General features: G+C 31.8%; 1 protein-coding gene across 1 annotated transcript in view; it reads right to left on the bottom strand.

The window, feature by feature from the left end:
- The window catches only part of LOC126878709 (heart- and neural crest derivatives-expressed protein 2-like), a 100828-nt gene that overhangs the window by 43661 nt on the left and 30256 nt on the right, over positions 1 to 26911 (bottom strand). Inside the window, exons 2-4 of the mRNA XM_050641573.1 lie at positions 6799 to 6966; positions 6556 to 6740; positions 706 to 900 (exon numbers count right to left, since the gene is read on the bottom strand). Of these exons, the coding sequence (XP_050497530.1) occupies positions 706 to 900; positions 6556 to 6740; positions 6799 to 6966 (548 nt within the window). The remainder of the gene's footprint in view (positions 1 to 705; positions 901 to 6555; positions 6741 to 6798; positions 6967 to 26911) is intronic.

Genomic DNA, 26911 nt, shown 5'->3' with positions numbered 1-26911 from the left:
CCAAGTATTACAAGGATATGTCAAATGGTATTTAGTAACTACAATGAAATGAAAAAAATTTAATTTTGCATCGTAGATTTAAAATGCGTTTATCTCAAAAAGGTTGAGTTTAGCGAGATGAATGTAGTATACCTTTTCTAAGTAAAAATAATAGTCGAATAAAAGCTTGGATTTCAAAATTATGTAGAGTGGGAGATAAAAAAATTGAACGTATTAAATGAGCGATGAAAGACGTATGTGGCGCCCTCTGGGTAATATATAATTTTTGGTATGGAATTTAGATTTCTCGTCCCAAAAAACCCCACTTACCAAATTTCGTGTTATTATCCCGTGCCTGTCAGGAAATATTCAAAAATAAATAAAATAAAAGTTTAACTTTGACACCCTGTATTTCGGTTATTATCAACTTTCGTACTAAGGTAAGTTAGCTTAAATCGACCTATTTTAATCTCAGGAATCTGAGGTTAAGCTATGGCCCATTCTTTAGCAAACACCCTGTATAGACGTCGTCGATCGGAGTGTTAAACCAGTTTAAAGATTGAACACTCTGGTATGAAGTTTAACAATTTCACCCTCATTATTCATGTAATCTCTATCCTGTCTAGTTAACCCGCTGTTCAGTAAAGTCACAGTTCCATTCTAAATTAAATCAATTGGGGCAGCTTAACGCCAACGTGAAATGTAAGTGAAAAACAAAGGGCTTACCGAATTAACGCTTTCAGAAGTAATGTGTTCTACCGTACAGCCGTTCACTTGAGCGGAATTGCTCAAGTTTATTTGGTTGTTTGATTTTCTTGAAATCGTTCCGATTTCCGCTTTAAACCCGCCAGCTGGGTCATCCGTCTCCAAGGCATGGGTCAGGTAGGAGATGTAGGATGTAGCTAGTCTTAAAGTTTTTATCTGAAACAAAAGGACGACATGACGTCAACATTTTAATAGATCCGGCGCGATCGTAAATCACACTTAAGTGAGACAAAATTCCCTACGACAATGGGCTCGGGAAATGTTGAAAAGTTGGAATACATTAGGGCCGTATATAGGAACAAAAGATATACACACAATACACAATACAGAACCAAACTTATATGGAATCACCATGTATTTTAAAGTAATATTTATTTCTTAAACAAAATTGTTATTGTTGCGAAGAATAAAGGTTTTTATTAAAAATAAAAAAGTCCATAAGACAATCAGATAGTACAGCTCGGTACGGCATAGGTTATTTGCTTGCAGGGCCGCCGCTACCATGTGTGCAAATTGTGCATCGCACACGGGCGGCCGATTATAGGGGCGGCCAAAAGCAGGCCACTGATGATAATATTTTTTTTAAAACGAAAATAAATTCAAAAAATTAAATACATAGTAATGATTCAGATATTTTTATAAACTCGTAATATTTCAAACAATTTAAACAAAAATGCCAGAAAATGTTATTTATTATATGAACTGCCCCTTTTGCAGTTGTAGTCATAAAGTAGTTCCAGGAATGCTTTTAATTCAAAGTGACTGGCGGCTTTCGAACTGACTGTGGCTAAGGCTAAGGCCACACGGGCGATAATTTACGGTGCCGTAAGAGCAGTAAACCTGACGAGGCATTGGTTGACTAGCTCCTATTTCATCTACAATTGGTGGAGAAGTTAGACAACCAATAGGTTTACTGCTCTTACGGCGCCGTAAATAATCGCCTGTGTGGCCTACGCGTCCATATGCGATTTTTTCAAATTCTGAACATTTATGATTTTTTTAAAAAGTATGATACGACAATAGGATACTTTCCGAGAATTTAGATAAATGCTTGTTAAGTTGCTCTCATTGAGTAATAAAAAAGTCTGTTTTATTACTCGATGGTTGCTCTGTTATAATATTGTTTCTTTATGCTTATGTATGGTTATAGATGGGTTATAGTTCAGTCAAGTTGAGAATTTGATGATTTTAGACATGCTTTTGATAACCGATTTTGTTTTGTAATATATAGGTGTGCCCGTTTCTTTTGCACACTACTTTATTTCAAATAGGCCTGGATCCCGCGTACCAAAAAAAGTTGATTAATAGCAAGCTGAAAATTTGTTAATAGCTTAACGGTGTCTAGTCAGACAAACTTTGATGTACGGGGACACTGGAACAGGTTTAAAAATTTGGAACGTTAGATTAGGAAAACGTCCCATGTATTTTGTCGGACAGAACATCCAATTGATTTGTTATCCTTTCATTAAAAGTCTCATGCAAAAATCAGACTGCTATTACTAGCCAACATGATTCCTGTCATTTGACATGTTCTTGGTGTTCCACTCATTAAAATGCCTAGTTGGTGATAAACACCAGTCTGATTTTTGCATGAGAGTTTAATGAAATGGTAACAAATCAATTGGAAGTAATGTCCGACAAAATACAAGGAACGTTTTCGTTTTCTGACGTTCCAAATTTTTAACCTGTTCCACAATTAAAACTTCCCCTGTTTCAGTGTTCCCATAAATCAAAGTTTGTCAGACTAGACACCGTTAAGCTATTAACAAATTTTCAGCTTGCTATTAATCTACTTTTTTTTGGTAGGTACGCGGGATCCAGGTCTAAAACTAACGTCGAGATCAGAGCAATTTTTATTAATATACGCGTTACGGTTACAATATATCTCCTGCACATTTCTTTAAATACTAGTACCTATGTTGAAACAACTAAAGTGTTAAAAGGGAGGCGGCAAATATTAAGTTGCACACGGGCAGCCAGCACTTTAGCGGCGGCCCTGTTTGCTTGAGTTGCAAATTGAATGAAAATAATAATCTAACTTTTGTGTCCAAAAACGAAAATATGCCTCATGCAAGGGAAAGTCGCCAAAAAGTAATAACGGCTCGCCACGATCGTTTAATTCTCCAATCAGCTGGAAGACATCCAACCATTTCTCACCTACAGCTCCAAAGGTAGCTTTTGGAAGCTACAGGTGTAACTGTTTCAGTTGAAACGATAAGAAGAAGAGTTCGTACCAAGAAGTATACAGCAGGAAACAGTTATGGGTTCCCGAGTTATCCAGGCAGCACAAGATTAATCGCCTAAATTGGTGTCTTCACCACCAAAACTGGAACATTGGGAATTGACAAAATGTGCTATTGTCTCTAATTTCTAATGTTGATAAACTGTAGTTAGGCTCTAGAGAGGTGCAACAGGAGAAAATTTAATTTTATTGCATGATAATGGACCTCGACATACCATTAGAGTGGCTAGAGACATCATTGAAGCAGAAGGTATCCCTTGTTTGGAGTGGCCAAATTGCTCACCCGAGCTTTACCCTATAGAGTATTTGTGGGATATGTTTAAAAGAAAAATTAGAGCGCGCCGGGATAATCCACAAAACATCGCACGGCTAGTACAAGCTGATCTTATAGTCTAAGAGCTAGAGCCGAAAAATCATCGTCATAAGTAATATGGAGTTTGGCATGTGAAATGTGTCTATTGTATATTGATAATTATGACCCCTTTCAGGCTGACAACTCAGTGGATACAGGAAGTAGCAATAAGGGATGAAAGGGGAAAGTTAGTGTAGTCTTTAAAGGTTTTCACCTCCTATTTTGTTAAACCTCCATCGATTTGCATGAAAATTGGTGACTAGTTAGAGCATACCCCAATAAATAAAAAAAGAATGTGTGTGTACTTTGTACGCACGTAAGAAGTTATACTTCTATTATATGATTGAAACGAAATTAATATACTTTTTATTTATATTTTGTTTAAATATTAAACTAATTTATACTTACTACTTCTCAAACATTTTTATTAGAACAGTGCCAAAAATTAAAATAATAAAAGAATAAAACACACACAAACACATTAAACAAGCCACAAATGATGTCTGAACATTAATTGTCGAAATTTTTTTTAACTAAATACGTATTTTCTGAAAATACAATTATATAATAAATATACTTACAATCATAAAATGTATTAAAAAAAAACAAAAAAGAAAGTTTCTATTGGGACTCGAACCAGCGCTGATAAGAGCGGTTGGTATTGGAATTCATTCGCCTTCTCCGCTTAGCCACGGACACTATGTGTCATTATTTGCGAAGATCGACTAACTAAACGGATTAAACTTGTGATATTTTGATATTTTGAAAATTGATCAAATTATTTTAATTTTGAATTGAAATGATTTAGAATTGAAAAAATACAACAAAACATAGAGTAAAAAAACAATATATTAGGTGAATATTGATAGAAATTTTGATGGTAATCAAATTATATAAATAAAAGTATTACATACTATGTATTTTGGCAGATCAAATAGGTAGGTTTATATCCATGATACATTAACAATTATTACGTACCTGTTGCTTTTAAAAACTATTTAAAAGTCACTACAATATTATAAACTTTTTTGTTTCTGTCCTCACAACAATAAAACTAATATATTATACATTTGTTTACCTTTACCTTTACCTCCAAACCACAGCTGCCATATCGGATAATTTTTGACATGTCATTTGAACATCCAATCAGAACAAAGTTATAATGCTCATGCGCCGGGCGGATAGGTTTTAACATATAAAAAAATCACCCTCTATCGCCGGTAAAGAAGTATAACTTCAAAAATGATTTGGTGCCAACTTGCACTTTTACCGTGGTGGTGGATACCACCCCTTCTCGGGGGTGAAAACTATTTTATTAAAAATAACCCCACAAATCGATAGAGGGACAAATTATAAGTAAAATTTATTATATCATGTTATTAAAATAAAGCGATACTTTTTGGGTTATTAAAGATCAAAGATTTGTCTGTTTAAGAGCACATGCGTGAAGTTACGGATGATAAAAAGAACATATTAATTAATTGTATGTTACTAAAATATTATTTTTATATTATTTCGATATTATAAATTCAGCAAAAGTGTATTCGAATATGTCAAATGTACCCATTATTGGACACCCCCAGTTTCTGGACATATTCAGTTTATATTGATAGAAAAAATTCAATTAAATATCGAAATAATATAAAAATAATATTTTACTAACATACAATTAATTAATATGTTCTTTTTATCATCCGTAACTTCACGCATATGCTCTTAAATAGACAAATCTTTGATCTTTAATAATTCAAAAAGTATTGATTTATTTTAATAACACGATATAACAAATTTTACTTAAAATTTGTCTCTCTATCGATTTGTGAGGTTATTTTTAATAAAATTGTTTTCACCCGCGGGAAGGGGTGGTATTCACCACCAGGGTAAAAGTGCAAGTTGGCACCAAATCAGTTTAATTTCTTGAGGTATGCTCTAACTAATCACCAATTTTCATGCAAATCGATGGAGGTTTAACAAAATAGGAGGTGAAAACCTTTAATGACTGCACTAACTTTCCCCTTTCATCCCTTATTGCTACTTCCTGTATCCACTGAGGTGTCAGCCTGAAAGGGGTCATAATTGTCAAAATACAATGGACACATTTCACAGGAAAAACTCCATATTACTTATGACGATGATTTTTCGGCTCTAGCTCTCCGTCTATTAAAGGATGGAGCAACCTACCATAACAAAATACTGATAAATTTGATTAGGAGCGTGTCCACGCATACTGACGCTTGCATAAGGACTAGAGGTGATAACACTGACTACCAAAAAAAAAAATAAAAACATTTTAAACATTATTCATTTGCATTGAAATTTTGTATGCTATTGACTTTAAAACAACTAGTTTCGATTTGTTTGTTACATATTTAATTGTTTTATTTAATTGTTATGTATTATTTGTTATTAAATTGCTTTAAAATAAATATTGTTTGACTTCGTTTGTTCGTTTTTTTAAATTCGCACGAAATAATAAGAAATATCAGATGATTCCATATAAGTTTGGTAGTGTGTACATATATTATTTCATAATAGACCATTGCGGATCTGTGAAAAAACGACTACATTTGGAATATTTGGGTGTGGTGAGAGACGGCATTCTGAATTTTACAAGAAAGGTTGTGTGATAACTTCAGTAATAATAATTGACCTATCCTTATATTAATATTATGAGGGGAATATTAATAAAAAAATTAAAATATTTAAAAAATACTAAAAACATTATTTTTTTACTTTCCTTGCTTATAACGTTAAAATGATTCACTTACAGAGCCAAACCAAATGGTCACCATTTACAGCAATAGTCATCAAATAACCAATGAGGAAGTGGTTTGAGAGATTTAAGGTCACGAAAGGATTGAAGCAGGGTTGTTGTATTTCGTCTACCCTTTTCAAAATTTATCTGAAACAAGCACTCAAGCTGTGGAAAAGAAAATGTAATTTCATGAGAATCCCTCTCAATGACGAGATACCACTGTACACTTTATGCTTCGCTGATGACCAAATTCTGATTGCTCAGGATCATGACAACTTGAGCTACATGACGGGGAAACTAATAGAAGAATATAACAAATGGGGTCTCGAAGTCAACATTAAGAAAAAAGAAAACTGAAGCCATGTGTATTGGAGGGACAAAGCAGTCCATTACATTAGACGATGGGGTAGACATTAAACACTGTGATTTCATGTTAAAGTTAAAAATTGAAATAAAGCAAACCTTTGATAATTTGGTATCTGCTGGTACATTGGGAATACAGTCTCTCAAATCTGCATAAGCCATGTTAATGGACTGCGTTCTTCGTCTTTCTTTTTTGTTCGCTGTCGTTCTTCTTTTGACAACTCGTACAAAAGACCCTGTCGTATGTATTATTTCTGTATCAGGATTATGGGGATTTGGATATGCTAAAATCACCATATTTAGAATTAGTTCAGCTTGTAGCGTTCATATTATTCTACTTACGTTGGTTAATAGGTCCAAGTCTGTATATATTTGAGTGTCCTACTGTTGCGTATAGTGGGTATGTGCCGCCTAATGTACTATTAATGATTTTTGGCGATGTGGTATCTGGTCTGGATGGACTGTGTGACCAAAAATTTGTATCCTCTCCACCTGCTGTACTTCCACCATCTAAAAAAGAAAACACAAATGAACTGAATCTTCTGCCGATGAATTGAACTAGATATTAAGAAACACAAGACTTTAAAGGATATTCCCCTCCGAGAGTTGGGAGACTGTGTGGAGATGAAGGGGAACTTCGTGTTGGTTAGGTGAGTACGACTAAGGCTGCACCTACATTGGATCCGTATTTCTCCCGATCTGACGTCCGCCGACGTCGGATTGAAAACAAACTCATGGTATTAATGCGTATGCGTAGTGCAGTGGCGACGCGTGACTTTTTCTAAAGTGTTACCAAACCAGATGTAAAAAAATCTTATTTAAAAAAAATTATTTTGAACCTCCCAAATATAAGTTTTTGTTTTCAATCATGTGGAATCAAGTAGGAAAATAATAGATTTTGAAAACTATTGTTTATATTTTAATTCTTCCATTTTCAATAATATCATTTTTTTTCTTCAAAATTATATATAAAAAAATATACAAGGAGAATAACTTTTCAAGTAGTTGATCAATTACGCAATACGTAGCAACACTCTTCCATGTTTAAATGCACGCACACTGTAATCTGTAATAGGTACTAAACTAATGTTACCAATCCTCAAAATGGTTACAATACTGATATACACAGCGTGCCCGCGCGCCGTCTCTAACAGAGCCGTTGCGCGTCGCTCCTTCAAAATTTTCAGAAACGAGCTAGTCCAGAGTCCAGAGCGATAGCGAGGTTTCTCCTGCGTTACCACTGCCAGTATTGGTAACAGCATATAATAACGTGCAATGGATTCTCATATATCTCGCCAATATTTTCGTGCGTCTAGTTGGCTATTTACTGAATTAGGTACTAATAACAAATATTTCTGTTGGTAAAAAATATAAATGGAATTATTTCATAACAGTCATAAAATATTTATTGCAAGATTTTTAACTGTTACCAATGGTAACAGTGGTTACATGGACACTTCGCCAGTGGCGTAGTACCTATACTGGTCTAAGAACGCCACAATGGTAGTGAAGCTACACGAGAATACCAATCCCATACGAAATGGCAGAGGAGTACGGCAGGGTGATATTATGTCAGCTGTTTATCACCGTTTTGGATACACCTTTAAAATGCTTGATTGGAGGGAGAAAGGTTTAAATATAGATGGACAAAATCTAACAAACTTGCGTTTCGCAGACGATGTAGTTCTACTGGCAGACAATTTAAAGGATATTAGAATAATGTTGCAAGACCTTCAAGAAGTGTGCTCTCAGGTTGAGTTAAAAATGAACATATTTAAGACAAACCTAATGACAAACCTGGTCCCCAGTAAAAACATTGTCATTAACGACTGGAAATGGAGTTTGCTGAAAAGTACAAATATCTTGGTCGTACGAAGTTAGTACGAAGGATTATCCTCTCCTGGGCCGCATATGGTAAACTCAAAGACGTATTCAAAAGTGATCTTCCAATCTGCGTGAAACGGAAAGTCTTTAACAATGCGTTTTGCCGGTTATGACCTATGGTACTGAAACTCTAACTCTAACAACCGCATCTGCTAAGAAGCTAAGAATTGCTCAACGTAAGATGGAAAGGCCGAACAAACGAAGAACTACGATTGTGAACAGGAGTCGCAGATGTTGTATATCAGGTGGCTAAACTTAAATGGAACTGGATGGATTATGGATTAGAATGAAATGGATGAGAATTGTTTACTACTAATAGAAAATTACCGAGAACAATAAATATTATGGGATCAAAAGAATCCCAAATAGTATAACAAAATAAAATAAATGCTTGGGAAGAGATTGGCGCGAAAATGAAAACAACTGCCGATGAATGTAAAAAAATTACCAGTCTTCTACCTGGTTTTAGGAGGGAGAAAATCGATTAGGTAATGTAATTAGAAATGTAGTTTTCTATAGTATACCATTCAACATAGACCAATGCAAAAGCCTTTGAAAATAATAAAAAGTGGAACCAAATTTTAGTAGAATGAAACCAATCGGAAAAGGAAGAAAATACATATAACAAATATAAAAGGAAAAATAAATTACAGATCTGAGGTCAAGAATGGGGGTTTAAAGGTAAAAAACGGTTTATATTAATTTCCAGCAAAACTTGTGTTTGCTACCATCTCCTTTCACAACTATTTTTCCTTTTATTAACTAAATAATGCATAAGTACTTATACAGGGTGTTTCATTGGGAAAGTAACATACGTTAACTGTAGAAAGAGGACACTTAGGCGGTCTCAAAAATATTATACTTAATGGGTCTTACTTCATTAATACATAACTTCATTACAATATAACAAAGATACTGGGTGTTTTATCTCTTTTGCCATTTTCTTATTTGGTTCATAACTTTTTAACCACACTGTATATTTATTTTATATTTGGCACGCAAATATTATTTAAGGTCAATTAATTTATTTAATATTATAAAAAATCCAGGGTCGGATTAAAACATATTGGAAAAATGTTCCTACCCAAAAAACACCCTGTAGATTAATTTTTTTTTAAATGGATTTTGCATTTAAAAAAGGATGAAAAACTAAACTTAGTGGTATACTTTGAATTTTTGCCAAAATGATTTTTCTTATAAAATTTTGAATTTGAATTCTGAAATTATTATTATTTAATCTAAATTGGTAAAATGTTAATATTTCAGTATTTTTTTATTATGGTGACAAATAATTCATAACAAATATTCACATTTAATAATTAATGAATAAATAATGAAGAGTCCACAAAAAATACACAACTTTAATCAACGAACTTGCTTAAAAGTGAAAAAACAACAGAAAATTTTTTCCAAAAAATAACTTATTAAAACTATAGTAATTATTCAAAATGGCCACCACCTTGTTGAAGACAAAGTCTTACTCTTTTGGATATTTGTCTGACTGACGACTGACTTCCTAATTTCGTCAGGGTTATTCTTCACTTTTTGGTAGGCGTCTCGAATCCGATCAAGAAGCTGTTCCCTACTATTTATTTCTTCTTTATAAACTTTGGATTTAGATATCCAAAAGATATTTTTCAGCAATTTTTTTGTTTTTTTTTTTAATTTTTAAGATAGTTCGTTGATTAAAGTTATGTATTTTTTGTGGACCCTTTATTATTTATTCATTAATTAAATGTGAATATTTGTTATGAATTATTTGTCGCCATAATAAAAAATTACTAAAATGTTAACATTTTAACAATTTAGATTAAATAATATTATTAATTAAAATTAAGTCACATTTTTTTTACTTCGAGCTCTCGAAATTCACATAATTTCAGAACTCAAATTCAAAATTTTACCAGAAAAATCATTTTGCCGAAAATTCAAATATACCATTAAGTTTAGTTTTTCATCCTCTTTTTAAATACAAAATCCATTAAAAAAAATTAATCTACAGGGTGTTTTTTTGGGTCGGAACATATTTCCAACATTTTTTAAAGCGGACCTAGATTCTTTTACAATTTTAAATAAATTAATTTATTGTACACCTTAAATAATATTTACGTGCCAAATAAAAAATAAATATACAGTGTATTTAAAAAGTTATGAACCAAATAAGAAAATGGCAAAATAGATAAAAAACCCAGTATCTTTGTTATTAATGAAGTATATTGTAATGAAGTAATATTAATGAAGACCCATTAAGTACGACATTTTTGAGACCGCCTAAGTGTCCGCTTTCTACAGTTAACGCATGTTACTTTCCCAATGAAACACCCTGCATAAGCTGCTGCAGCAACTTTCATCTTGCAGATACGGTTTTAAGGCAATTACTGATGAAACGTCAAAATGTTCGCTACGAAGTACCGAACGAGGTTCGGTTCGTTGCTTATTTCAAGACTCCGTGCAACAACGTCCCGAACCTCTGTTGATCGCTTCGATGTTCATGACGAGGTTGGATACGACATTCGGAACATGTCTGGACCCACCTTAAAACAATTCAATTCTCCATGAGACATTTCCTGGTCGTGTCAATCTCTTTTTTCGGTGATCAGAAGGTGTCCCCTATATCGTGTGATTTAACCCCATTGGATTTCTTTTTATGGAGTTACTGCAAGTCAAGGGTTTATGCCAACAGAATTCCAGCCACCCGTGCATTGAAGAAGCACGATTTCCACTAGTTAACAGTTTAATAGCAAGAGTCAAAAAGGTTTTCCTGGAATCACCTGTAAGAATACAATGTTATAGTATAGAGTACAGAGATATGTTTCCTGCCGTTCCACTGCCACTGCAACCCATTTTAACACGATGGGGAATATGTTTGGAAGCAGGGCCGTAACTACCATTAGGACAACCGGGGCAGTGCCCCGGGGCCCCCGGCCCAAAGGGCCCCCGTTTGGTTGGCCTTGCATAGATTGTAACGAGGTCAAATAAACTTTTTAAGTACTTTCAGTCAAGTTCTACTTCGAGTTGTCCGATTGTAATAAATAGGTACACAGCATATTAATTCTAACAACTTCAAAGATCGATTTTAACCTGTTTCACCTGCACCATTATAAAAAATTTTGTCTCAAAATCTCTTCATTAAGTCACCTTATTTTCTTTGCTTTCAAACCACAAAGAAGCTCCGTATTTTAGATGGCTTCTTATAATTTCTTTGCAGTCTTTGAAGTTCAGCATATGTTGGAATTTGTTTTTTAAGATTTTAATGATAGGTATCGGATATCGTTTTCTAAATTAAATCTCTGCCAAATTGAATTCTGCTCTCATTAGAGCTGTATACAATTACTTTCTGACAGTCTCCTCCTTTTTGACATTATCCCATCTTCTTCAATTTTTCTTCCACTTTTTCCATATCGAGTTTTAACGCATTCTAGAATTTTCTTCCACTTTTTCAATTTCCTGTATCTTCCTGTATCTGGTTTACATCTTACTGCATTTTCTCTAAATAAACCTTCATATCTTTCTTTCTTATCTTTCTTCAAACCTTTCGTTGGGAGGCACTAAAGTCCTCATACCAATCTGAAAGATGTTCCTCGAAAGTGACTCTAAAACCTCTCAATTCAACACGTTGGGCTGAGGATTTGATGCAGTCAATACATTGAAATACAGACATTGCGATGTTTTGAAGTGCCTTTCAAGTCTAGTTCTGACAAGTAACAAAAGAAATGAAAGAGACGAAGCAGCACAACTGAAAAATAGAAAATAGAACCATTCAAATTTGTTTTGTTACTAGTTGTGCAAAATAAAATCCTTGAAATCCTCAACATAGTCTCGAATACACTGCAATCAAAATCTTTGGACCTTTTAACAGCTTACAGTTTACTTAAAAAGAGCCTCTTAAAACTATCTGAAATCAGAGGACAATGTGAAACCTTCTTTGAAGTTGCTTCAAATATGTGTCAACGTTGGGGAATACCATTAGGGTTCGCTCCAAAAAGAATGCAGAAGATGAAAAAATATTTCGATGAACTGTGCGAAGATAAAAGACTTCAAGATCCCAAGTCATGCTTTAGAGTAACCGTGGTTTACTCAATGATCGACACATTATGATGCCATCAGCTAGACACTCGCTTTCAAGGAATGAAAGCAGTGTAAGATACGTACCGAATTGTTCAACCTGATTTTATTTATTTTAAATGCCAACGAACAAGACCTTCAAAACAAAGCAATCAACTTCGTAAAACGTTTTCCAGATGATTCCAGATGAAAGATTGAGGGTTTACCCTTCCTCTGGGGGGTAAACCCCCGATACCCCCGGTAGGGGGCCCCTAGATCATGTTTGCCCCAGGGCCCCCAACATCGTAGTTACGGCCCTGGTTGAGCTAATTTCTATGCTGATCATTTTGTTGATTTGAAAAAAATAATTAAGCTTTTATCAGCTGATAGTTGCCAATCTCTATTAGAAGCTAACCAATCCTTCCAAAATAACATCCTTCAACAGCAACTATCATTCATAAAATCAAACTCTAGTTTTGTTCAGAAAACTACTACCCAATTAGAATCCTCCAAATTCTCATTGTTAGAGAGTACATCTTTAATAAAAGAATTTGAATCATTGTGTCAAAACGTTAAAGGTAATATTGGAAAGAAAATTTTCCAACAATTTAAAGCAACCATGGAAAAAAAAACAGTTGTTACCAGGTTCTTTCTGAAGTGGTTCAAGTACTATAAACGGAACATTTTTCGAACCACTTAATTTAGAACCATCTATTATCGTAAATTTGAAAAATGCCCCAGTTACATCAGTTGATGTTGAAAGAAGTTTTTCTATTTACAAATATATACAGTGATGAGCGCGCTAATAACCGGCAGAATAACGCAAAAGATGGAAAACATATTAAGTTCCCACCTTTAGACGTATCAGAGGAGTATGACAACTGTCACTGTGACAGTAGAATTTTATAAAAAATACTACTATCACAGACGTTTTAAGGTGGGCAACTATGTAATGTAATTTTAATTAATACGTTTATAACGATAATTTCCACCTCCACTAGTTCCATCTCTTTTTGTTTCGCAATGTAAGTATTATGTTTTCCATCTTTTGCATTATTTTGCCGGTTATTAACGTGCTCATCACTGTATATCTACTCAGATAGAAGCCATGTTTTTGTTAGATAATTTTGAACAGCATTTGATAATTTATTTTTACTACAATTCGAAATAATATTTATTTGTTAAAATACTTGTATCTATGTGTTGTGTACTTGTAATATTGTAAATATTTTCGTAAATAAAAAAAATTTGTTATTATTTACATTAATATTTTCTAGATAAACATGCATATTTTTGCGTAATATACTGCATGTTCATGCGCATCTTTCATACCTTTTTATTTGCACATTTGCCTTTGTGATTACTATTGTTTAAGTTTTCTGAGATGAGATTGTCATATTGAATTCTTTTGCTCTTATGTTAAATCTATGGACTAATCTTTGCAGACTGTCTTCATTCTTCATCTTGGGACTTGGGATATCAATATTGCGTCGTCTGCGTAACAGAGTATTTTTACTTCTTTGTATCCCATTGTCTACCCTCTTCCTTTGTCGACGCTTTTGATTATTAAATGTCGACATCCATGATTAAATTGAAGAGAATATGGCTCAATGAGTCCACCTGTCTTATTCTGCTGCCTAATATGTCTATAGGTTCTGTAACTTTGATACTTATTCTCACTTCCATTTAGATGTTTTCAATAGATTTTATGATATTAGGAAAACTTCTCTATTATACAGAAGATGGATTACATCTTTAAGTCTGAATCTGTCAAAAGCTTTATTTAAGTCAATTAGACATATAAATGCTGGTCTATTCACTATAGACATATAAATGCAGTAATCACTAGAGTAGTAAAGAATAAAATGGTGTTGTAAGTAATTGAAATCAGAGCAAAATGGACAGAATGGACAGAAATCGAAAACAGTTTAAAGTAGTTAGGGATGGCGGTTGTTGATAAAAAAACCGGTTTTCGGTTATACCGGTTTTTCTTAATTACGGTTTAACCTAACAGTTATAACCGGTCAAACAAAACCGGTTATTCTAAAAACCGGTTTTCGGTTTTTTGAATTAATATCCAAAACCCAATAGGTTATAACATTACATTAAATTGCATTTTAGTTTGCGATACTCCATTCGAATCGATATCAATAATATCCATATCGATACTATAGATTGGGTTTTGCTCAATGGGATAGGGAAAGTGGAAATGGAGGTTCGAACTAGACAATTGGGATCGAAAATAGAAATCAGTCATCAGAAGTTCGCAGGACATAACCTAAGGCAGAACGATGAAAGGTGGACTAAGATGATAATACCTTGGAGACCATGGAAACACAAACTAAAAAGGGAAACGCCACAAATAATGTGATGGTCAGATTCACTGAAGAAACACGGCGGGTCAAAATTGATGACAAATGTCCTAGGTAGAGAGGTTCGGAGGAAGGAAGAGGAGGCCTATATCCAAGGATGGATTATTAGGGCTGATTAGAGATAGAGACTAGCTAAGGTACTCGGTTTCAGTACTGGGATGTTAGCAGCTATTTTTAAAAGTGGATGCCAGTGCCAAATATAAGCGGAGAAATTAGTTTCAAAAACAAATATTTTAGGAGGTAAAATAATATAATAAACTAACACAATAATATTTTTTGCCAAACTAAACCAAATGATTGAAAATACAAAATGTAGCGAAGATATAAATATAGCTATTTATAAGAATATAAAATTAACATGAATAAATTAGACTATAACAAAAATGCAAAATTAAAAATAGTCAAACTTATTAAAACACATAACTTAACTGGACGTATTGTCCTAAATTTTCTGTAAAAAGAATTAATTCCTTTTTACACAAGATACGCAAAACTATTTTATCTTTTTTCATGGATTTTTTAAGTAATTACTAAAGACCGGATTATATGTTCCTGTTTTGACTGAAATATGTGCATATATATGTCTGAAATATGAGTAAAATATGTTGAAAATATTCCCTAAAAGTTTAAAATATGTTCCAAATATGTGGAATATGTGAAAAACATTTTAAAGTAACAAGAAAATATGCATTACAAAATGTATAAAAGTTTTATTAAATAACGGTAAGTACATATATTGACAAAATTAACCTAAATATACGAATGTATACCTATCTAGTATCTATTACTATTACACGTTTCTACATTTTATTCCTTCTTATAAAAACAATTCACAATCAAATGTTTTTAAATATTTTCAATAGTAAAATTATGTCGCCTATCCGTTAGTAGTAATTTGTATGTTGAAAATCTTTGTTCAACATCAACTGATGTGATTGGTGCAAATTTTATAACGTTAACAATCTCCGCATTTAAATTGTCAAAATCGCCCCAAAAATTATTTTTTTTTGCTTCCTGTAATAATAATTTTAAATCACTATTTTTCTGTAAAGTTTCAATCCATTTTTTATTTATTGACTGTCCAATTTTTCCAGAAACTTCTTCAGCGTTTTCCTTAAATTTCTGAATTAAATTAAGGGACTCTTTTAGTGGAAACGATTCAGTTTCATGATTGAGGATGGTTTTATAAACAAATTCATAATTCGATTTAATAAAACAAAGCTCATTGTGCAGTGATCTGTTTTCTAAAATTGATTTGCATTTTAAAATCGCACCAATATTTGTTTCTTCAAAACATAAAATTAGTTCTTTTATATGGAGAAAATGTTCCGCATAAAAACAGGCAGCTTTTAAATATGTTCCCCAACTTGTGATTATAGGCTCCGGTGGCAAAGGAGTATTTGGTAATTTTTCTTTATATATCTGAATCCTTAAAGACGATTTTAAAAATATTTTCTTCACGTTGCTAATTAAACTATTAAATGTAGGAAATGAATTTAGAACGCCACTCTGTCTAAACCATGCGACAAAAACCCGTCACATGAATTAAATTGGGATATAAAACTTTTAGTTGTTGGCCAGATTTGACCATGTATGACGCAGCATCGGAAACCATAAGCAAGATTTTGTTAGCTGGAACAATGTCGGGAAGGAAAAAGTTCATGAATGCATTATTTATAAACCTAACCATTGTTACATGGTTAACTGTGTCAAGCTGTTTACAGCGAAAAATATGTCAAAATATGCCAAAATATGTTAAAAATATGCCAAAATATGTTAAAAATATGCCAAAATATGTCAAACGGTCGAAAATATGTTCAAACCATCAAAATATGTTAAAAAACCGAAAATATTCTAAATATGTAAAATTAAATTAGTGTCAAACGCCTTTAATTATCATAATTCGTCCACATCCTGAAGCGTTTGATTGTATCTTTGATGGTTATCGATATGCAAAAAACATATAATCCGGTCTTTAGTAATTACACAGGAATGATTTTTTTCCTGAATTTATAATTTTATGATAAAAAATGAGTTTATTCCCGTTTGTGTACACCACTGTATAGGGTATAGCCGTATGTATAGCATTATAACTAACTTGACTGCACACTGCTGACAATGCACAACTGATTGATACTTTATTTTATTTTTAATAGGATTCTACAATTCAACAGACCTGCTTATTCTTAAAATCATCAAAATGGCAAATTCAGCCTATCACATTAATTAAACACATTTCAGTGAGTGTAATAACTAATATAAACAGAGAGTCAATAACTAATATAAACATTAAAGAAATAAAGAATGTTGATGAATTTAAAACAAGCAATCTTTTTTCTTCGAATTCATTATTTTTCTCAGAGGTATAATAACGTCTCCGGTTTTTCACCGGTTATTACTTTAAAAAGGAAAAACCGGTTATAACCGGGACAAAAAACAACCAGTAAAACCGGTTATTGAAAAGTAAAAAAACCGGTTTTAGGTTATAACCGGTAGATTTTTCCCATCCCTAGGTAGAATAAAGAAGATCATACTTATACTAAAATGACAATAAATATTTACTAAAATAAACAAACCCAGACACGTTGAATGTTACAAGGCGCACTCATAAATCATGATTTAAAATGTATATAGGTATATTGTAAATCCCAAATCATGATTACAAAGTTTTAACATTGTAAATCAGGATTCGGGATTGCTCCTCATAACATTCAACGTGTCTTGGTTTGTTTATTTCTAGCCTCTTCTTTATTGTGATTTTAGTATACAGGGTGATTGATTAGTATAACAAAGCTCCGTAGATCCGCTATAGTAATAGATAGCAATAAAAGTAATAACAAAAATGGTAGCCACCTTTGAACTTCATATTATAAAATTAGTTAGAATATTACAGGTGTTCGATAACATAGTGGCAGATCAAACTTACATTTTTTAAATGGAACACCCTGTATTTTATTTTATATTCGAAATTCTGTTAACTTCTCCATCACAAAAATATAAAGGTTTGTTATGTCATACAGGGTGTTTACAAAGGTATAACCAATTTTATATGAAAATCGTAGCAAGTTCAACTCCTTGTATAAATAACAATAGCGCAACAGCAATGGTTTATTGATGCCATATGATTTTATTTATTGTCAAAATTTTCAAAAATGATTGATATTGCTAATTTTCTTTATATTAAATACAGGGTGAGTCAAAACGCAAGTACATTATTTTCTCAGTAATTTTAAATAGAACATCCTGTATTTTATATCACTTTTGAAAAGTACCATTATTGTACTTTAATTTTTGTATAACATTCCCTATGTCTAAATTAATTAGTTTTCGAGATATTTTCATTTTTCAGAAAAAATTATTAATTATGTGTCTAAATTTTTCCAAATTTTAAGTAAGCCATGACCCATGACTGAATTGTCGAAATCTGAGAGTTCATCATAATAAAACTGTGTATTGTTATTAAATAGTTGAGATGAATTTTACTGTTGATGAAATGGTAGATATGATCTGGATATTGGGGGAGTGAAACAAAAATGCGTTATTATTATTAAGAATTTATCATGAACGGTTTCTTGAAAGACGACAACCTAGAACAGCAAGCTTTGAAAGATTGCTTCTTTGAAAAAGTGCTTAACAGCACTGGTTCAGTTATGTATGAAAAACACGAACGAACAAAAAGTACTTTAATAGAGGAAAACTAAATAAATGTGTGGCTGGCAGTTACTGAAAATCCACACACAAGTATACGAAATATTTCCAAAAAAAAAAGAACTAACTTACTACTCTGTGCAAAGAATTCTTGCAAAAAACAGAATGCACCCTTGCCGTATTCACCTGCACCAAGAATTAATTCAGGAAGATTTTGAAAACAAAATATTATTTTGTGAATGGGTCATAGATAAAATCAATCAACAGAGATGTCTTCGATAATGTACTATTTATAGATGAAGCTACGTTTCATAAAAACGGTTCAGGTAATAGGCATAACCTTCATTATTGTGCCACAACTAATCCATACCACCAATTAATAATTTGCTCTGAAAAATGAAAATATGTCAAAAACTAATAAATTTAGATATAGGGCATGTTACATAAAAATTAAAGTATGGTAATGGTAATGGTACTTTTCTATAGTGATATAAAATACAGGGTGTTCCATTTAAAATTACTGATAAAATAAAGTATTTGCGTTTTGACTCACCCTGTATTCGATAAAAACAAAATTAGCAATTTCAATCATTTCTGAAAATTTTGACAATAAATAAAAAAATACGGGATCAATAATCAATTGCTGTTGTGTTTATTTTTATTTATACAGTCAGTTGAACTTGTTACGATTTTCATATAAAATTGGTTATAACTTTGTAAATATCCTGTATAACATAACAAACCTTTATATGTTTGTGATGGATAAGTTAAGAAGATTTCGAATATAAAATAAAATACAGGGTGTTCCATTTAAAAAAACAAAAGTTTGGTCTACCGCTATGTTATCGAACACCCTGTAAGTTTTATAATAGTTGGCTCAAAGTTGGCTATAATTTTTGTTATTAACTTTTATTGCTACCTATTACTATAGCGGATCTACTGAGCTTTATCACACTAATCAATCACCCTGTAGAATAGAAGCTTATTCTTAAAAATGATTAATTTACATTAAAATTTAAATTATTGTTGAAGACTCTTTTTTGAACCAGAACAACTCAATAAAATTAATAAAAATGATGGTCTAGTAGAGTTCTAGAGTTAAATACAATTTTGTTAAAATATACAAAACTTCCATTCTACAATATTTTCAAATTAAATGTTATTAAAGTGTAAGCCACTGGAAAATTTGTCTATCTTAACTGAAGGTAACAACTACAACTCTTCAGTATATTTGGATAAGACTTTTGACAAAAATAACTCGATTACTGTACTAGTTTATTCCGTGGAGTTCATAAAATTTGATAAATAAACATTTCAGAAAATTTCAAACACGCTCTCGGTCTACATACTTCATGCTGACGTATGTCTTTTGTTATAAGTAGGTATATACGTTTTTCTTTGAACAATTTTAGTTAAATAAACTATATTTTTTTAAATACTTGTAAAGAAAGGTAACCTAAAATTAATTTATTTTTCTTCCTCTTTATAAGTAATTCTGCTTGTTCATTGGCAGATTGATAATTCTATGGAAGGTTGCCACTCCATCTTTGGTGATTTATCCCTTGCTATTTTGACCATAAGGGGCTCCCTCATTTTGCTTATGTGGTTATTCCATTCTTTTTTCTATTTACTGTCCATTCGTTTATACAGTTACGTTACATTTTCTTCTGATGTCTTCACTCCTCTTTCGATCTGCCAGAGTATTTCCTGGAATTCTTCTCAGTACTCGAATCTCTGCCGTTTCCAGTAGTCTTTGTGATGTTGCTGTCGGATCTTGTTTCTAAGGCATACGTCATTAATGGTCTTATACAGGCTTTATAAATTCTTCACTTCATCTCAGTGTTAATATATCGGTTTCGCCATATAGTGTTATTCGTAAACCCATTGTTCGAAATACTTCACCCAAAAGACAAGTGAGAAAACGTAAACCATCTGCTCCGGAGTCTCCACCTATTTCTCAGTCTCTGCCTACTTCTTCCCATTTTCAATAAAAAAAAACAAATCTTCACATAATCCCATAATACTAAATCCTCACAGAGATGACTTTATCCAATATAAGGAAAAACTAACAAGTCAGATAATAACCGTAGTTAAACAAGTAGTTAATTCAGATTCATCCGAAACAAATTACAATTTAGAAGAAAATATTAGAAATATGATCTCCTCTATATTAAGTCCTTCAAATCTAATTCCAGAAATCGATATTGAATCTTGTTCTGATGATTCAATGCACTAATAAGATAAGTACACTCAATAGTAAAAACATTAAAGTTATCCAATGGAATATTCGTTCTTTCTCTAAAAACCATCCAAGTTTATTAAATTTTTTACACAATAATCCTGTAGATATTATAGCTTTATCAGAAACCTTCAAAAAACCAAACCATTATTTTAAACTAAAAGGGTATAAGATTATCCGACAGGGTCGTGCAAATGGCTTTGGCGGTGTTGCCATTGCAGTTCGCCAAGACATTAAATTTATAAATTTTCCTATTACTTTTGCACATAAAAAAGATTTAGAATTTTGCGCAGTTAAATTTTGCGTCCTTAAATATCATACTAGTATCGGTGTATAAACCACCTAAATTAAATGTTTCTAAATCAGATTGGTCAAATATCTTTCGGCAATTTAATTCTCCTGTTATTTTCTGTGGCGATTTTAACAGCCATCATACACTTTGGGGATCTCATATTAATAAAGCTTGTGGTAATCAATTAGTAGAAGCCTTAGATGATAATAACTATGTTGTTCTCAATAATGGTAAACCAACTAGAATTTCTCGTCCTGAAGAGCTACCTTCGGCGGTAGACATTACATTTTGCTCTGCTAGTTTGGCTAGTGATTGTTGTGTATGGGATGTCGTACCAGATGCGTTAGGTTCAGATCATTGTTTAATCAAACTTGAAATTATTAGGGATAGAGTTATAATAAATAAAAATCCAGCATCTAAATGGAATGATAAATTAGCTGATTGGTCTGCATACTCCACTATACTGGAAAATTCGTTAATTAGTACAAACCAAAATCTAAACTCCAATCTACTAAGCTTCTCTATTTTTATAGAAAAGGTCTCAGAGGCAGCATCCTCAACTATTCCCCTAAAAAGAGCAAGACAACAAGTAACTCAATGTCCAATATGGTGGGATACCGAATGCTATGATATGTTTCGTCGCAGAAAAGAAGCCCTGAACCAGTATAAACGTGTCTCAAACTATACAAACTATTGTCAATACCAAAATGTAGCTAGTCAAACTAAATTACTATTTTCTAAAAAAGCTCGAGATAGCTGGATATCTTTCATAAGCAGTATTAATAAAAACACGCACCCTACTAAAATTTGGCAATTTATAAAAAAAAATATCAAACAAAGACTCAACGGGATCGGGCAGTATATCAGCTCATATGGTGGACGATTTTTTTGAATTTTTTATTCCCAAATTTGCATCAAATAAAATCGACTTCAGTAAATTCAATAGTAATGTAGCATGCAATGAATCATTTTATATTCCTATCAGTTTGGAGGAATTACGATTAGCAATCAAACAATCTAAAAGTACAGCACCGGGCTTTGATAGCATTACATATAAAATGATTGAATACTTGCCTGCAATTGCTAAAGAAATTCTGTTAAATATTTTTAATAGTTGGTGGTTGCAAGGTTTATATGACCAAAGTTTAAAAAAAAACTGTAATTTGCTTACTTGCTAAACCCAACAAAAATTTAAGTCTACCTAACTCTTACAGACCCATCTCATTAATATCATGCATTACAAAAACATTTGAGAGAAATACCCAGATTTCTGGGTATTTCTTTATCACTAATGTCAGTTGTTTCATAAACGACACTTAACTGAGAATGCAAAGCTGGGATATCAAAAGATTTTCATTTTTAATCGTAGTGAAATAAATTCCTCTGTGGGAAATTTTGATGAATTATAATTAGAAATATTAAGATTATATATAATTCTACAAAATTTAAATCGTTAAAATTTTGAAAGTTAGAATTCATTTGTTATAGAATATTATCAAAAGGTCTCTCTGTTGCCGACATTATCAATCTTCATTATTTTTCTTTCATGTTCAAACCCCATATTTTCAGTTTTATCCCAAATATTTTTAAACTGCTCTCGTTTTTTAATTATCGTATTAATAAAGTCCGAATATGTAGTTGAATTGTGTGCATATTGATTTCGTTCGTACGCGATTAATTTTTAATATTTTTCAATGTGTATGCCTAGGTAATATGTAGATTACTTGGATTAGGGAAAAATTTTTGTTATTAAATAGGTATTAATTAATAATAGATATATTTTCTTATATGGAAGTAGGTATAGGGAAGCGGCGCTTCCCCCGCTTCCATAGTCCGCACGCCTCTGTCGCACAAAAAAATGTGATAAAAAGGCCTTTGCGTCTATATTCGTTGCTAAAACACTGGAAACAACGTTGTGCGCATGCATACTTGTACCACTGTAACTCAGCTCTACTAGTAGAAAATAAGTTGACTTTTAATTTCATGAATTTCAAATTTGTATTTAATTGGAAGACCGGAATAACGGACCATGCAATTTATAGGACAACGTGGGTGTTAAATTATATAAATATTAACTAATCAACAGAAAAAAAATCCATGTGGTTAGTAATTATTTTTCATGACCTCGTTCATAATATATGTTTTAAAAGGGGGACTCTTCGACAAAACCTTGCTTTTTGCAGGACCAATTTTTTTCAGCTAATTTAGATAATTATCTTAAGAATTAACAAAAGAAACAACAGTAATAAATTTTTGAGAATCGTCAAATTAACATACTTCATCCTTGCTACCCCTGTTAGCTACCACAAAAAAGATTGTTGTAAGGAAAAAAGTTGGGCGTCTCGTCAAAATGAGGCTACTCACCAAAAATTAGCTTGTTAGTAATAAATTGTGAAAATGGGCCTCGGATCCCGGACTATACAGTATTGTTGAAAATGGAATTAACTGAAAATGGTTTTATAACAATAACATACAAATTCCCCTCTTGCGGCACTGTGATTACAAAATAAATACCAAACCTATTTTTACAAAAATGAACTATTCCACAAGGTAAGTTTTGTTTAAAATATTATTTTTAAATTTAGTTTTGTTATACAATGTTTGTGTTATGCATTAACTACAATATATTTAATAATAAACAACAATAAAATATTTGAAAATATTACATATTTATATTTTTTTAATATTTGGTTGAACTTCTGACCTTAATCAGATGGAAAATATTTGGGAGCTTTTAAAACGAGAAATTTCCGATGAAAAGGTCACTAGCGAAATTGTTTTGATTAAAGAACTAATATATCATTGAAACCACAATGACAGATTAAAGCAAAAAAAATTTAACTGCATTCAAAGTATGCCAAGACGGGTACTAGCGGTAACCAAAGTTAGAGGGGGCTAAGCAAAATATTTAAAAAATGCAAATATGTGATATTTTCAAATGGTTTATTGCTGTTTATTATTAAATGTATTATATTTGATAATAAACACCAACAAAAAATTTAAAAATATCACATATTTTTATTTTTTCAATATTTTGTTGAGCCTCCTTTACCTTTGATTAGTGCTTGTATCCGTTTTGACATACTCTAAATGCAGCTAAAATTTTTTTTGCTTTAATTTCTCATTGTGTTTTCAATGATATATTTTATTAGTTCTTTAATCAAAACAATTTCGTTAGTGACCTTTTCATCGGAAAATACTCGTTTTAAAAGCTCCCAAATATTTTCCATCTGATTAAGATCAGAAGTTCAACAAAATATTAAAAAGTATATAAATATGTAATATTTTCAAATATTTTATTGGTGTTTATTATTAAATATAATATAGTTAATGTATAACATTAACATTACATCACAAAATTTAATTTAAAAATCATATTTTAAACAAAACCTACCTAGTGGAATAGTTGATTTTTGTAAAAATTCATAGGTGGTCATAACAATATGGCCAGGGACTGTATGTTGCTAAAAATTACTTGTTGAACAATACTTTGGTCTAGTACACACTGTATGAAATCCAAAATAAATTTTATACTTAGATAAAGTTCTTTGCTTCCTTCTATTATGTTAATAACGTACACAAACGCTAGACATTTGTGTAACAAATGGTGTGCTCTAGCCTTACAAATTTAGAATAATAAACACTGGCGTTTAATGTCACCATTTATTTTATTAATTATTTTATGTTTCCCATGAAAACCGTTTATATGCACTCAAAAATAAAGCAAAATGTGGAAGCTAATGATATGATATAGATAGCAAAGAAAAGTTGTTTAACAAAATAATGTATCGTTTTAACTGTTAAAAACATGCGACTTCTCTGTAACAAACTGTACTCATCTCGTACCTTCTATTTTCTCTAAGAAGAGAAAAATCTTACAGCTGCAATTTTGAGTTAAGAAAGCAGTGGTGTACCGATAGATCAGCGGACCCTGGTTCCAGTTGGGACGCGGGTCCGCCCGCCCAATAAAAGCACACATTGTATATCAAAAGTTTTTAATAAACATGAAATATAAAACATATTACATATATCATAAAATATATCATACCTATGTTTATAAAAACTCAAGCTAATTTATAGTCCATTTCCTCACGGTTTTTGCTGTAAATTTTAAAGAACCGCTCGGTTTGAGATGAAATTTGGTATACACATAGTTGGTCAAACAAAAAAAAGTGATATGCCGATGTGTGCTTTTGCCCCGGGGATGAAAAACATACGTTCAAGATAAGTCCAGAATTGCATAAACTGACTAATTCTAAGCAACTTTAGTTCTATAGAGTTTTTTCACTAAGTAAATACTTTTCGAGTTATTTCTAAGGGAATATGTTCATTTTTCAACAATAAACCACGTTTTGAGACGGTTTTTCGCAAACAACTAAAAGAGTGAGTGTTTTATCGAAAAATATATTCTTAGTAAAAATATAGCTTATAAAAAAGTGAAAAAAAATGGTGTAGATTATAGGCGAAGTCTGTAGACCCAGTAGCAGCAGAGTTGTAGGTAATGAAAACTAGGATCTTATTCGTCAAATTCGAAATCGAATATGAACGTGAAATAACTAAAAAATGAAACACTTTTCGGGAAAAACTCATCGCAACATTTTTAATGTTTTTAAAGAAGCTTTATTTTTGATTTATTAGTTTATATCGTCAATATTAAGTATATAACTCTCAAAATAAAGTTAGTCCTTTTTTTTTTAGTAAAAAAAATCGTAAAAATCACCCCCTAATTAGCATCCCAAATGAAATTAATCGTTACCGTTGAGTAGTCAAAGATGGCGCCGGGCATACAGACGTGTGTCCAATGTGCTGATAATTTTATTGTAAATAATAAGTATATCGTTTGCGATTTGTGTATTAAACCATATCATTTGCATTGTGCTAAAGTGAAAGATCAAGTGTTAAAAATTAAACAAGATTGTGTTAATTTAAAGTGGTTTTGTGGCAATTGTTTTACGATAGCTGAAAATAGACTTAACAAAAACGGGTCTGAATATCAACTTAATGAAAAGAAAACAAAAGAAGTAGTGGAAAAAACTTGTAAGTTAATTGATCTTATTGAAAATAATGGTACACTAACAAACAGTCAGCGTCAATGGAGCGATGTTGTAAAAACGAAAAAAACCGAACCACTTATTATAAAACCAAAAAATCAAAATCAAAATTGTTTAACAAAAAAAACTGTATTAGCACAAAAATTTAGTCCAGTTGATATAAATGTGTCGGTTGAAAATGTTAAATCTTGTGCTAAAGGGTCGATTGCAATTCATTGTAATAATAAGGAGTCTTTGGATAATTTGAGAATTAATGCTGAAAAAGTTCTTGGAGCAGATTATGAGATAAAAATTGCAAGTATATCTAAACCTAAGATCAAGATCATAAATGTCCACGAAAAAGACATTGAAGATATTGACAGCTTTGTTGATAGTTTTAAAAAACAAAATTTGACTGACGGTATAGAAACTTACATTAAAATATTACGTAAATATAAATCGAAAACTAATAACCGTAATGCACTTAATGTAATAGTGGAAATTTCAGCAGATATATTTAATTATCTAATTAATGAAAAGGAAAAAATACATATAGGATGGAATAGCTACAGATTTTTTGAACACGTAAATATTATTCGTTGTTTTCGGTGCTGGAAATTTGGACATTTCGCAGATAAATGTACTTCACAGGATGTTTGTCCATTATGTGGAGGTCAACACAAAAAAGATGAGTGGAGAATTACTAACGATAATTTTACTTGTGTTAACTGTAAATATGCAAATGAAATTCTTAAACTTAAACATGTTAATTATAACCATAATGTATTTGATAGAAATTGTAGTAGTTATCAAAGACAGATATTAAAAGCCAAAGAAAGAATAGGGTATAATATCTAGACATCAAAGACGCCTTCAAATATTACACGCACAAATAAAAAGTGTACAGATAATCTTCTTCTTTCTTGTATTAATGCTGAAAGTTACT

This window comes from Diabrotica virgifera, chromosome 10 (genome assembly GCF_917563875.1).
Source record: "Diabrotica virgifera virgifera chromosome 10, PGI_DIABVI_V3a".
Taxonomy (NCBI): Eukaryota; Metazoa; Arthropoda; class Insecta; order Coleoptera; family Chrysomelidae; genus Diabrotica; species Diabrotica virgifera.
Note: the sequence above shows the minus strand (reverse complement) of the source record. Positions and strands in the feature narration are given on the sequence as shown.